General features: G+C 33.9%; 2 protein-coding genes across 8 annotated transcripts in view; both read left to right on the top strand.

The window, feature by feature from the left end:
* LOC117113987 (disintegrin and metalloproteinase domain-containing protein 12-like) overlaps positions 1–6715 on the top strand; it is a 60031-nt gene extending 53316 nt beyond the window's left edge. For 3 of the 7 annotated variants that reach the window (XM_033257486.1, XM_033257487.1, XM_033257485.1), the window contains exons 16-21: positions 528–723; positions 1581–1658; positions 1990–2104; positions 3609–3650; positions 4003–4047; positions 4418–6715. In XM_033257486.1, the coding sequence (XP_033113377.1) occupies positions 528–723; positions 1581–1658; positions 1990–2104; positions 3609–3650; positions 4003–4047; positions 4418–4500 (559 nt within the window). In that variant the 3' untranslated portion in view covers positions 4501–6715. The other 4 variants (XM_033257488.1, XM_033257490.1, XM_033257491.1 and 1 more) reach the window with 4 other exon arrangements.
* LOC117114015 (adhesive plaque matrix protein-like) lies at positions 6131–10698 on the top strand. The gene is made up of 3 exons (XM_033257542.1): positions 6131–6282; positions 7198–7807; positions 10543–10698. Exons 1-3 carry the CDS (start codon positions 6131–6133, stop codon positions 10696–10698), a joined length of 918 nt encoding a protein of 305 aa, XP_033113433.1.
* The last annotated feature ends 2799 nt before the right edge of the window (positions 10699–13497 follow it).

The following is a 13497-nucleotide window of genomic DNA, read 5'->3' as shown; positions in this document are numbered from 1 at the left end:
ACATCTGCGTTTAACCAAACAGCTGCTCCTTAAAAAGTATTGTTTTAACATTGAAAATGGGAAAAATAACAGCATTGAATGATGTGTAGATATATAAAGGTTAGTTTAGTGCAATAAAATAGATTTTTTTAAATTTGACGTTCCAGCATGTTTTGCCCATTTTCTCTGAAACTTGATTTGCGACGAGTGAATGAATAAGAAGATATTACAAAATAAAAACAAAATAATATGGAAAAATAATTAATTATACAAAAAAATTATTGATTTAGTATGTTTTTGGCAATCTAACTTCAGAAAGGATAGTGTAGAATGTTATCAATAATAAATAAATAATTATAAAAATAATTGTGTTAGTCTAAAAATGTTCATTAAAGGCTAACATCAGCTTGAAAGTGAAAAGAGTTTCATGATATTTTCTCATGTTAATGTGTCCCATTTTCTAAAGTGTTTAGGAGAGAAGACATACACTTTCAAAGTATACTAACCAGATAATAATATTTATTATTTTGGTTTTTTTTTTTGTACAGAGATATAAAGTGCGGTAAATTGTTTTGTGAGGGCGGTCCAACATACCCTATCATTGGCTCATTGGTTCGCTCCCAAGTTTTACACGCATACGAAGGGAACCAGAAACATATATGTAAAACCGCTTCTGTTGATTTTGGCACTGATGTTCCCGACCCGGGACTCGTTGTGGATGGTGCACGGTGTGCACCAAACTCGGTTGGTATAAAACACTTGTTTGTTTTTAATATTTATTGATATGATGTAGCATAATATATCAGTATACATTCATAGAAATAGAAGTCATATAAAACATTCAAACATTATATTACAATACTTAACAAAAAACGATTTGGCAGATTTGATATTAATTCATATATATGGTAACTTAAAGGCCTTAAGAAAGTATAATACATACTCCAAGTATTGAAATACACGCCATCGTGTTGGGATTCAATATTTCGACATTAATTATGTCATCATCAGGTCCCGAAATATTGAATCCCAACACGATGGCGTGTATTTCAATACTTGGAGTATGTATTATACTTTCTTATCTGAGATTAATCAGTGGACCTTTCGGTTAAAGGCCTTAGCATTATAATTTTAGTAACGTAGGGAAGATACAAATATTTAATTGAACTACTTTTCACTGTATTTTTATTAAAACTCTGTAGTCGTTTGCTTGAAAAGGAATCTTAAATACTCTGTCCACACTATCAAATTTTTTTGACAAACTGTTGTATGCCCATATATAGTCATGATGTGCCTATATATGGTCATGATGTGATGTCATCATGACCATATTTAGGCATGTCACATGTTTTTGTCAAATAAAATTTGAGAGTCTGAGTTTTGTTGCGTTGAGGGCAGTAGAGTTTGTTCTAGAAGTCTCTGCAGGCTCATCACCTCATGCCTCCAGCTGGTACCCAATCATCTTCCCATCACACCCTCCTCCATTATCCCACCTGACACCCCTCCCCCATTTAAATACTCTTAGATATGCCAGTGCATATGCCATTGGGAACAACATGTATCCATTAACTTTCATCATCTTATGTTTTTAATCTCCGCAGGTTTGCAGTAATTTTGAGTGTAAAAACTTAACTGAATTGGGAATCACACCTTGCCCTCATAATTGTTATGGAAATGGGGTAAGTACAATAACCATGACTGAAGTAAACTAACCATGTGGTGCGGTATTATGAGAATATTCAGTGCGTTTATTTTTTTACTAGACCTTTGTTATTACACTGAATGCTCAGTACACCCCCAAATACTTATAAACATTTTTTTTTTTTTTAGTTTTTGGGCTCTATGAAATTCACAATTAGAATTGCTAACTTTGTCTATTCAATTAATAAGAATATTAAATCATTACAGATGGTATACATGATTAAAATTGGATATGAATGAACTTTCAGTTTTGATTTTAATGTAATTGATCTGATTCTATTTGATCACTTCCTTTAACATTTACTGTAGGTGTGTAACAGCAATAATCACTGCCATTGTGATAAAGATTGGGATCCTCCTCTATGCAGGGATCCTGGCTATGGTGGTAGCATTGATAGCGGTCCATCACGACCACCTCAAACAAGTAAGTTCTCTTCTGTACTTTGATTGGTTTATGTATACTTTAAATAAGCATGAACCTGATGAATATTCAACAGATATAAAATTTGTTATGGAATGGTAATTTAATTAAAGTGGCAATATTTGTATGCATTAATTTACTATTTTCATTAATCTTGGAAGTAACATTTTATATATTTATGTTGTTCAATTATGTTTTATAATTTTGTTATAATCAAATACTGGTGGATACTTTTGTCTCCCTGATCTTCGAGTTCAATCAGTCGTTGGATGGTGTTTGCATTGCAACGCATGAAGGAATGGCATGAATAAACCATACACGAATATACATATATTTATTCCTAGCTATGTATCTCATTAAATCTTTTACTATTTACTATTAAGAGTTAGAGAACAAGATAAAATGTAGAAAAGGATAGATTGGGGTGAAGGAGATTTGGTCAGGAATGATAATTGTGGTGTTCAGGGAAGAAGTTAGAATTGGGATTGTCAAAGGATTGAGAATTAAGTGGGAAAAGAAGATTGGATTAAGAGACCAAGATATGGTTGGAAGAGAATTGAGCTTTGGAGACGGGTTGGGATAGGGATAGGAAATTAGGTCTCTATGCTGATCCATTTATTTTATCTCGTTTATATTTATGAAAGTTCAGAGCAAAAATAGCCGCATGGCTAGTGGCTAAATTTCCACACTGTCAAATATTCAATGTGATCAAATCCTGTCATTTACTCATGTTGGTATGATATGACATCATTATGCCTGTACAGTATATGGATGTGATGTGATATGACATCATTGTGTCTATATATAGATGTGATATGACATCATCATGCCTATATATGGATGTGATATGACATCATCTTGACCATATATGGGCAGTTCACACAGATTATCTCATAAAACTTGATTGTGTGTAATGAGCTAGTTTAGCCTTTTCTTAACTAACATGAAACTCAAACTAAAAATATGAAAAATGCAAAGAAGCATAAAGAAATCACATGTAAATATATAGAAAATACTGCATTGGTCTACTATTTAAAACCATATAATATAAATATATTACCTACCTGACCTGTCTATGAAACATACAGTAGGCTTATGTACATATATCTTGTGTTTATTGTATTTGTAATAACATTATAGTGGTTTCCCTCCAATTAACGACCATTTTTGGGACCAGGGTTTTCATGGTCTTTATCAGCTTTGGTCTATAATTAGAATAATAATTATAAAAGACATTTGTTAATTTGGGACCACAGAAAAGTGGTATTTAATTGGAAGAGTCTTTCATAGATGGAGACCTGTATAATGTTTAAATTAGTGCATTCTATTTTTATCTGTATGTATGTGATAGATGTATGTAAATATTCTTTGTACATATGCAATGCACATATCAACACATTAAAAATGTTTGTTTCATAAAATCCATTTTCGATCACTTAACATTATCTGTTATTTTACTGCGCATTAGAGTAGTTGTGATTGTATACATGCATTTGTCTTCTTACAGTATTCCCATTTCATACGGATCATGGATTTATAGATGATAAAGGTATTATTACCTGGATTAATTATTTAATTAATTAAAAAGCAATGCAATAAAATTTATTTTAAATAATTATTTAAACCACCAACAGCAAAACAATTGTCATGTACAATATACTGTATATACAATTATGATATTAGTGATGAGTTAATATTAATTAAAATTAATACTTTTAAATTAAAAACAAAATAGTAGTAATACTGCCCTCAATACATTATTGATATTATTTTTCAATATTTCTTCCAACATTAAACTGAAGCTAATTCAAGTGAACATTTACTGTTCATAATTAAACATTAGGAGTATATGATAAATTGTTTATTTCTACTAATATTATTTTTTATTTATTTTGATACAGTAACTACTACTATACCTATAGTAGAAAGTGATGTAGATACAAGAGGTAATAGTAAGAATAGTCACTGAAACAATAATTTGTGATGATAATAATTAACGATAATAATAATAAGGATGGCAATAATGTTGACGATTATTATCATATTGATTTTGAGGACGATAATTATGGTGGTGGTAAATAATGATAATTATAATTATATTAATTATGTGTAAGCAATATTAATAATGTTAATGAGAATAAAAAATAGCAATTCTTAATGTTAATACCATTCTCACTTATTACTGTAGTATTGTTTATATGTCTTGAGTTTATATGTATTTCTAATATAAATGTTTTAACTATAATATTACATTAATTTCTAGATAATGAATAGTTATATTTCTACTAACTAAAATCACCATTTATCTTTTTACAGTCACCCCCACAATACCATTATTAGGAAATGATGTAGAATCAACAGGTACTTGTCATGTCGCAAATCCTTGTTTTTGTTTTTGACTTATTTGTAAACTTTTTTTTTTATCATTTACAACAAATTTTTGTCATACTCTTCAGTTTATTTAAATTTCTTTTGTTTTTGGTAATAAGCTTACTTAATGTTAACCAGTCAGTATGTTTGCTTTGTGTGAATACATGTTGGTTTGTGTGCTAGATATAAAAACAAACAAGTGGGATTTCCAAAAAGTTAAAACATTCATAAAATAGTGAAAAGAGGAAGGGGTGAGTTATATGGTTGGAGCAGAGGGATTTAGGAACAGTGGTGAAGCTATAGTTTCAAACTACGTTTTAGTAAAGAAATTCTATAGTTGTTACCTTTAATTCATTCATCCTCTATTCTGATGATTATAAAGTAATTTATAAACTATTTTAGTATGATCATTATTAAACATAGTGTAAAAATGTAATTGTTTTGAAGAATTATACAAAGCAAATTATTAAAAGCACACTCACTCTCACCTAAATCTGTACACCTTTATTTAACCCTGCCATCCAATTCATGGGCATAGGATAGGGTAGTGCAAACGCATCCCCCTCCCCAATGGAAGCGAAGTAGTTTCACTAAGTGGGTTAACATATGAAAAATGTTAACCCACCCGGCGCAAGCTCGGTGGTCTAGGTATGATGCCAGGCTAGTGATCTGGAGATCGTGGGTTCGAGTCCCACCTGAGAACAACTTGCAATTTTTTTTGCGATTGTTTGCACGCGTACTGAGGATTCAGTACATTTCCACGTCAGGTAGGGCAAAATTACACATTATACTTGATTCTCCTGACGCAAATCCAGTTATTGTCTATTCCATCAAGACAATAACAATTACTATCATATGAAAAATGACTACTAAGTTTTCATTGGAATAGGGATTTAGTTCTTGAATTCTCAATTGCCACCCTCGGTATACAGTTGTTATTTTCAATCTTCCTTGAGAATCTTTCCACTCCGACTAACATCCTAAACATAATCCATGCTCCACTATAATTCTTCTGTCGTTCAATTATTTTACTTTATTTCTCAACATCATTATTTTCATATATTCTCTCCACAATGACATAGTGACATGTCTGAATATCATTATTTTCAAATACAGCTCTCCCTCTAATTAACACTCTATATACGTATTTCTAAATATTGTTTGCTCTTATCAGCACAAATACAGGGATATACGCACATGCTAGTATTCAAGTGGCAGGTTCAATAATTGTCTGTGCACGCAATTCAACACTGCAAGCTGTATAACACTGTGTACCGATGCCTTGCATGCACTTCCCAACACATTATGCACTCATTACGTCATTTTGTGCATACTTGCTAACAATGGTGGTGCTAGAGGGAGCCTGGGAGTGAGGTCATGGAAGGCATTGGCCCACCCCTTCCCCCTGCCCCTGCCACCATGCACATCGCACACTTTTTTTTTTTACTCCTTAAGTGCACAACTCCCCACCTATGCATGTTCAGTTTGTTTCATTCGTTCAATATTGGGTTAACATTGCTGTAATCATAATATACTTACTGGTTGTGATGACTCATCTAAAGAGGGTATTGCAAGTTGCACTGAGGGCAACTAGATTAGACTGGAATCCCCAGTTGTGAATCTGCGTGCAATAGAATTATGCCACTTTAGCATGCTGTGATGCCTGGATTAGCATCGCATCATGCTGATGTTAATTATTCAAATCTTCCATTACGTATACATTTTGTTCAAGCAAATGACAAAGCAATATTGGTATCAGATAATCTTTTAACCAGGAACTACCAATTAGCAGAGATTGTCTGGGGTTTTCTGTATGATTAAATAGTGTGGTTACATACAGTACATCATTAATGAGTTGCTAATCTTACTATATTTTTTTAGTTGAATGGCACTTCCACACTCATGTCATCCAATTCTAATCCCATATTACCATACAGGTGATTCTGTATACACTGGTATTTCCACGGTATTTTCAAATTTATCCCCATATCGTCCCAAGCTGTACCAAGGCATTTGAAGTTTTAAGTAGTTTTGTTTAGTAGAGCTGTTAATTGCATTATGGGAAGTGAAAATATTTTAATTACTTTTGCTAGGTTTGGTCATGATTGTAAAATATGTTTTTGAGTTAATTTGTAACAATGTGTAATATACTGCATTGATGCTACAAACAACATGTGTTTTCAATATACTATTCAAAATATGTGTTTAGTTCAAAATATAATTGTCAGATGTATTCTCCTTAATAATATATAATATTTTTGATATATATATATATATATATATATATACATTGCGTTTTTTGGGTACCTGGTAGGTTCCAACACAACCTGCGCTGATTACTAGCTGCAATATTATGGAATGATAATATAATTTCATTTACTAATTTAATTTGGTGTTCAATGTGTTCCATATGTGTTTGATCCAATGACCAGGGTAGTAATGTGAAGCGCTTAGAGGCCTTGTAAAGGCATGAAGCACTATATAACAACGACATATTATTATTATTATTATTATTATTATAACTGCTTTGTGTTTTCCACCAGCATTTTAAAAATCCAGAATGAGGTCCTACTAGTTCATATCTTACAAAAGCTTTAGCCATCCTGGTATCTAAATTATTTAATTATAATTTTTATTTAGATTGACATATAATTTATGTTCTTAAATTTAATGATGTAAGATAACTTAGTCAGAAATTAATGATCCTGCTATTTTTCAATATCTAGATATGCACAGCCAAAACATTCCAAACATACGAAGCAGTTACGCAAACCAGTGACGGCCCCAGGACATGCCCTCTCAATTGAACACAAAGTCCCACTTGCTCAGAGCACGTATTCCAACAATCAAGCCAACTCAGGGTACTCATCCGGTTACTCATCTGGCTTATCATCAAAGCATTCCTCCAGTACTTCCGCAGCCTCGGACATACCAACTTATCCTATGAACTTCTCTCCTGCCACTGCCACTGTTGAATTCACACCAGTTAGGCCAGCTCCAGTGAGGCCTGCTCCACCAAGGCCAGTAGCAGCGAAGCCTGCCACTCCAGCGAAGCCTGCCACTCCAGCTAGGCCTTACCCCCCACCATCTAGTACCGTCAAGCCAAGCGCTCCCAGTCTACATGCATCAAATAATTCAAATTGGAAAAACAACAGAGTCCCTCCAAAATTGCCTGCGTTAAGACCGACATACGCTAATACAAACAACTCAGCCAGCTCAAGTATGCCCATATCACCAATTAAACCCCCTCCACCAGTTAAACCACCTCCACCAGCTAATATAGCTAATAAACCAAGGGTGCCTCCAAAGCCTTCGGCAGGTAAGCCGACAGTTCAGGTGAAACCTAAACCTAGGCCTAGATCTTCACTTTCATCCTCCAATGTGTAGTCTTCAATATCAGAGCCTAAATATTTTGATGTATATTTGTATATTCACTTGCAATTAAATTTTGTGTTATTCAATATATATTTTTGTTTACCAGATACATAATTTAACATTACTATTATAACTATTGTTGTCATTATTGTCTTTACTCATTATTTTTGTTATTAAACATTTAATAGTACTTTATAGTAAAAAATTCAATTCAGCTCAGAAATTATAATAATAATAATGATTATAATTATTACCATATTTTTGTTACATTGTGTAATATGTCCATATTTTATAGCAATTTGTATTTGATGCCATTTCTTTGAAAAATCAATGATTAACAAGTTCAACCCTTAATGATATCGTCAACGCATTTGCACTACGCTAGTATTTGGTCCAAACCACCAGCGCCCTCATTGGACTCATTGTTTTCTATAGAAAACTATGCTGATCAGATAAATTCACTCCTAGAAATGCTGATGATGTACTCAAGGGGTTTTTTCTGTTATGATTGTAATATCATTAATAATATTATTACTATTTCTTTTTTTTATTGCAAAAATAACTTCTGTAACTTCTGTACAAAAATAGATTTGTTAGATAAAATGTGCCAATTCTTACCATTCATTTCTTGGAAGTAGTCTTTTATAACCTTATTAATTTTACTATGCATTTAATTATATTCTGCTAAGAAATAATTAGAAGAAAAATTATTATAATGTTATTGATAGCTAACTGTATATATATGTTTCAACACTTGTTGATTTAATATTAGATTTTTGAGTAAAAAGCTAAACTGGATTAAATAGTATTTTCCCAGATATTAAACTAATATGATGAAGTTTATAACATTTATTGTATTTTGTATCACTTGTGGAACTTTAAATCATATATGGATGAATACATCCTACAGGTATGGCACATATTAGGTCATATGACTTATGACATAGTTTATATCATTTATCATAATGTGAAAGTTTAACCATACATGCCCCAATTTAAATCATATGTGTCCCAGTTTATATCATATATGGTGCAGTTGAATTTTAGTCTTTAGAAAGAAATTAAATTTATTTTTGGAGAATACATCAAGTAAATTATAATTTAAGATTTCAAAAATAGGAATGTAAATATCTATAGTAATTATGAACATAATTAAGTGAGCGTACATGTGGACATGTATATTATTTGTTTCGTACTGGAAATTTATAAAAATATGTTTTATTATCCTACATATGAATACAAAACCAATGTTGAGTGATATATAAAGTCTATCACATAATTTATTTCACAATTTCATTTGCTTGTAGTACACAGTGGCGTATATAGTCGTCTTGAAATTGGAGCTCCCTGGAGAAGTGGGGCTCGATGATTAAGTGAGTGCTAGCTAGGTTACAAAATAAGGTGATATGCGGTGAATTTTAACTACCTGAGTGGGGGTGACTCCGATTACACGCCATAGATATTTCTGAAAAGAAGTGTTGTTTTTGTTGAGTGTCTACCTGGTGTACTGCTGGTATTTATTAGTATATCTTTACTAATATTAACATTGTCCAATTTAATATGATCACTGTCATACAATTTGTGTCTATGTAACTGTTGTTTCAAGATGTATTTCAGTATGCATTTATATGTTATGTCCTAAATTTTTCTCAACTACATAAATATAAATTATTAATATTTTTTTAATAATAAGCATAGTGCAATGCTGAAGTTTGTGGTCTTTTTAAAATTTACTGTAACTAATTAGACTAGGCTAATTAGGGTTGACTAATTAAGGTAGGCAAATTAGTCATTTGAAAATACATAGTACTTAGACATTTTTATTATTATTATTGTTATTACTATTGTTGTTACCATTAATATTTTTCTTTTTTTTTTCTTTTTCACATTATGTAACTTTAATAAAAGTTAAGTCAGAAAAAAAAAGAACATTTTTGCTCTGTAATTGTAAAACTCTTCCAAACATCGATATAATGTTTATCAATTTAAGCTTTGTTAATCTTTATTTAATTTATTTTGATGACTAATTAATTAGTAATTTGCAATTTATATTTATGATTCATACTGCACCTGTCATCACTTCTAATTTAATGTCAGACTCAAAATCAATAAATTAGTCCACTTTTTGATTAATTTATTATGCCGTATGTTATCTGTTTGCCAGTCTGCCTATGTATTATGAGTCATTGTAGTAAATCTATTACTGTCTGCGTCTACAAATTGTAATATTTATCGATGATGTAAAAGCAATCTTCAAACATTGTTAATATTATTACTATTATAATTTATTTTTGTTTAATTATTAATGTTTTTTAAAGTCACACAGGTAATCGTTTGAGGCATACAGATTAGATACAATGGTCAAGGATTTTTAAACGCTTATTACTCTATGTACTCGGGACTACTACCAGTAACTCTACTGACAAATGTCTACTTCCCAAAAAAGGGTCCCATTATCTCATTGCTGCCAATTTCAACTAAGTGTGTCTATATTCATCTGGCAAGAGATGGCTATATATCTTGCAAACAATGTTATTTATGTTGGTTCAATACATTTATATATTTATATTTATTAACAGTTAGTTACAGCTAAAACACATGATATGTGAATTCTTTTGTCAGAGATTTCTACCTAGGCAGCACCTTATCTAATACTGGCCAATTAGATGATGAAATAAACACTCGCATTGCTAAAGCCAGTGCATCATTTGGAAGACTGTCCTCCAGAGTGTGGAATCAACGAGGCATCAGAAGACAAACCAAAATCAAAGTATACAATGCAGTTATCCTTTCAGTCCTCCTATATGGTTGTGAAACCTGGACAGTGTATCAACGACACGCCAGAAAGTTAAACCACTTCCATCTTACTAGTCTTCGAAAACTCCTGAACATTAAATGGCAAGACAAAGTTCCTGATACTGACATATTACAACCTGTCTCTTATACACATCTAGATGTGTATAAGAGACAGGTCTCAGACAAGCTGTGCCCCTGGACAACTCATGTCTGAACGAGAGAGTGAGGTTGGATTATGCGCACACCTCCTTCACTTAAATCAATTAACGCGCAAGTCATGATCACCAAAAAAGTCCTGTGGCGATGGGGGAGCAGTGAAGTAGCAGGTGAGGATACACTGGAAGCTGCGAGCTGCAAGCCTACACACAGGCGACCTATGTTATATGGTCGCTTTCTGCATTCTCGAAACGGATGTAGGATTCGGCAGTCGCATAGGTGACTGAGCAGCCCTCTTTAGGATCGCACTGCTCACCTCCACTGCATGAGGAAGGAGCTAGAAAAATTGCCCGTTTCAAATAACCCTGGTCAGGTCACCGCGCCTGAAGGGGATCCCACTCAGCGGTCGCAAAACGAGAAAAAAAGATATAAGAAATTCAAAAAAGAGACAAAACTCAAGTTTGCAACTTGGAATGTACGAACCCTACTTGATCGAGACAGCAGTAATAGACCCGCAAGGCGAACAGCTTTAGTAGGAAAAGAACTTGCCAGATACAATATAGACATTGCTGCGCTTAGCGAAACTCGATATGCTGATGAAGGCCAAATCCAAGAACTTGGCGCTGGATACACTTTCTACTACATAGGGCGGGAGGCCAATGAACGATGCGAAGCTGGTGTTGGCTTTGCAATAAAAAATCGCATAGCAAAAAATCTCACAAGTCTTCCAAAAGGAATCAACGAACGTCTCATGTTTTTAAGACTTCCACTAATGAAAAAGAAGTTTGCAACCATTATCAGCGCTTACGCTCCGACAATGACTAACACTGAAGATATCAAAGACAAATTCTATGAAGAACTCAACTCTTTGATCAGAAGAACTCCCAAAGAGGATAAGCTCATAATTCTTGGCGATTTTAATGCCAGAGTTGGCTCCGATCACATTTCATGGAAGCCAGTACTTGGTACCCAAGGGATTGGTAAATGCAATAGTAATGGACTACTCCTACTAAAGACCTGTATGGAACATAATCTCTTACTCACGAGTACAGTCTTTCGCCAGCCATTCCGAAACAAAACAACCTGGATGCACCCAAGATCCAAGCACTGGCATCAGCTCGACCATGTTATCGTGCGATTACGTGACAGAGCTGACGTCCTTGTTACAAAGTCGATGTGTGGTGCAGACTGCTGGACCGACCACCGTCTAGTTGTCTCCAAGATGAAAATCATAATTCAACGCCAGAGAAGGCCACAAGGCCATACCATTAAGAAACACCTTGCAGTCAACAAACTTAAACAACCAGACATAGCAAAGAAACTATCTTTGAATATGACATCTGCACTTGAAGACCTCAATTCAACAGAAGACGTAGAACAAGACTGGATAAACATCAGAGACACGGTGTACAAAACGGCTTATGATATTCTAGGTCAGAACACACGCCGTCATCAAGACTGGTTTGATGAAAATGATCCCATCATTAAAAAACTACTCAAGGAAAAACAACAAAAATACAAAGACTACCTAAACCAAAAAACATCGTCTAGCAAACATGCATACCTATTGATAAAGCAGAAGATCCAACGTGATCTCAGAGAAATGCATGACAAATGGTTATGGAATAAGGCAACAGAAATTCAACATTATGCTGACACACACAACTCAAGGAAGTTTTATGAAGGAGTCCAGGCAATCTATGGACCACGCAAAAATGGCTCATCACCAGTAATAAGTGCCGATGGCAACACACTAATCTCTGACAAGTCAGAGATTCTGAATCGATGGGCTGAACACTTCAAAACTCTACTAAATCGACCATCCACTATAAACGAAGATTCAATAAGGCATCTACCACAAGATGATATCAACAAAAATCTTGACATTCAACCATCTATCGAGGAAACTGTTAAAGCTATCAATCAATTATCCAACGGCAAAGCACCAGGAATAGATGCTATACCAGCTGAGATATACAAGACATGTGAAGAACCCATGGCCCAAAAACTGACAGAGTTGTTCAAGAAAATATGGGAACAAGGAGTAATACCCCAAGACTTCAAAGATGCGGAAATAGTTCACATCTACAAACGCAAAGGCAATCGCCGTAACTGTGAAAATCATCGGGGAATCTTCTTATTATCTATTGCTGGCAAGATACTGGCACGCATCATTCTTAACCGCTTAGTAGACCATTTTGAAAAAGGACTGCTGCCCGAAAGTCAATGCGGCTTTAGAAAGAACCGTGGAACTACTGACATGATCTTTGCTGCTCGACAAATCCTGGAAAAGTGTACTGAACAACATAATAATATTTACTTCACTTTCGTTGATCTTACCAAGGCATTTGACTCCGTATGCCGAGCCGGCTTGTGGAAAATAATGGAAAAATTTGGTTGTCCCACCAAGATCATCAATATGGTCAAACAGTTTCATGATGGAATGAAAGCACACGTCATAGAAAACGGCAACCGCTCAATCCAGTTTGAAGTTACCAATGGCACCAAACAAGGCGATGTTCTAGCGCCTCTCCTATTCAGTATGGTGTTCACAGCCATGATGATGAATGCCTACAAAAGTGAAGACCCCGGTGTTGACATCCGCTATCGTTTTGACGGTGGATTATTCAATCTCAGACGCTTAGGAGCCAAGACAAAAGTAAGACATTGCAGAATACGTGACCTTCTCTTTGCTGATG

Source organism: Anneissia japonica, unplaced genomic scaffold, assembly GCF_011630105.1.
Source record: "Anneissia japonica isolate Jap-2015-1 unplaced genomic scaffold, ASM1163010v1 scaffold281_len866295_cov195, whole genome shotgun sequence".
NCBI lineage: Eukaryota > Metazoa > Echinodermata > Crinoidea > Comatulida > Comatulidae > Anneissia > Anneissia japonica.
Note: the sequence above shows the minus strand (reverse complement) of the source record. Positions and strands in the feature narration are given on the sequence as shown.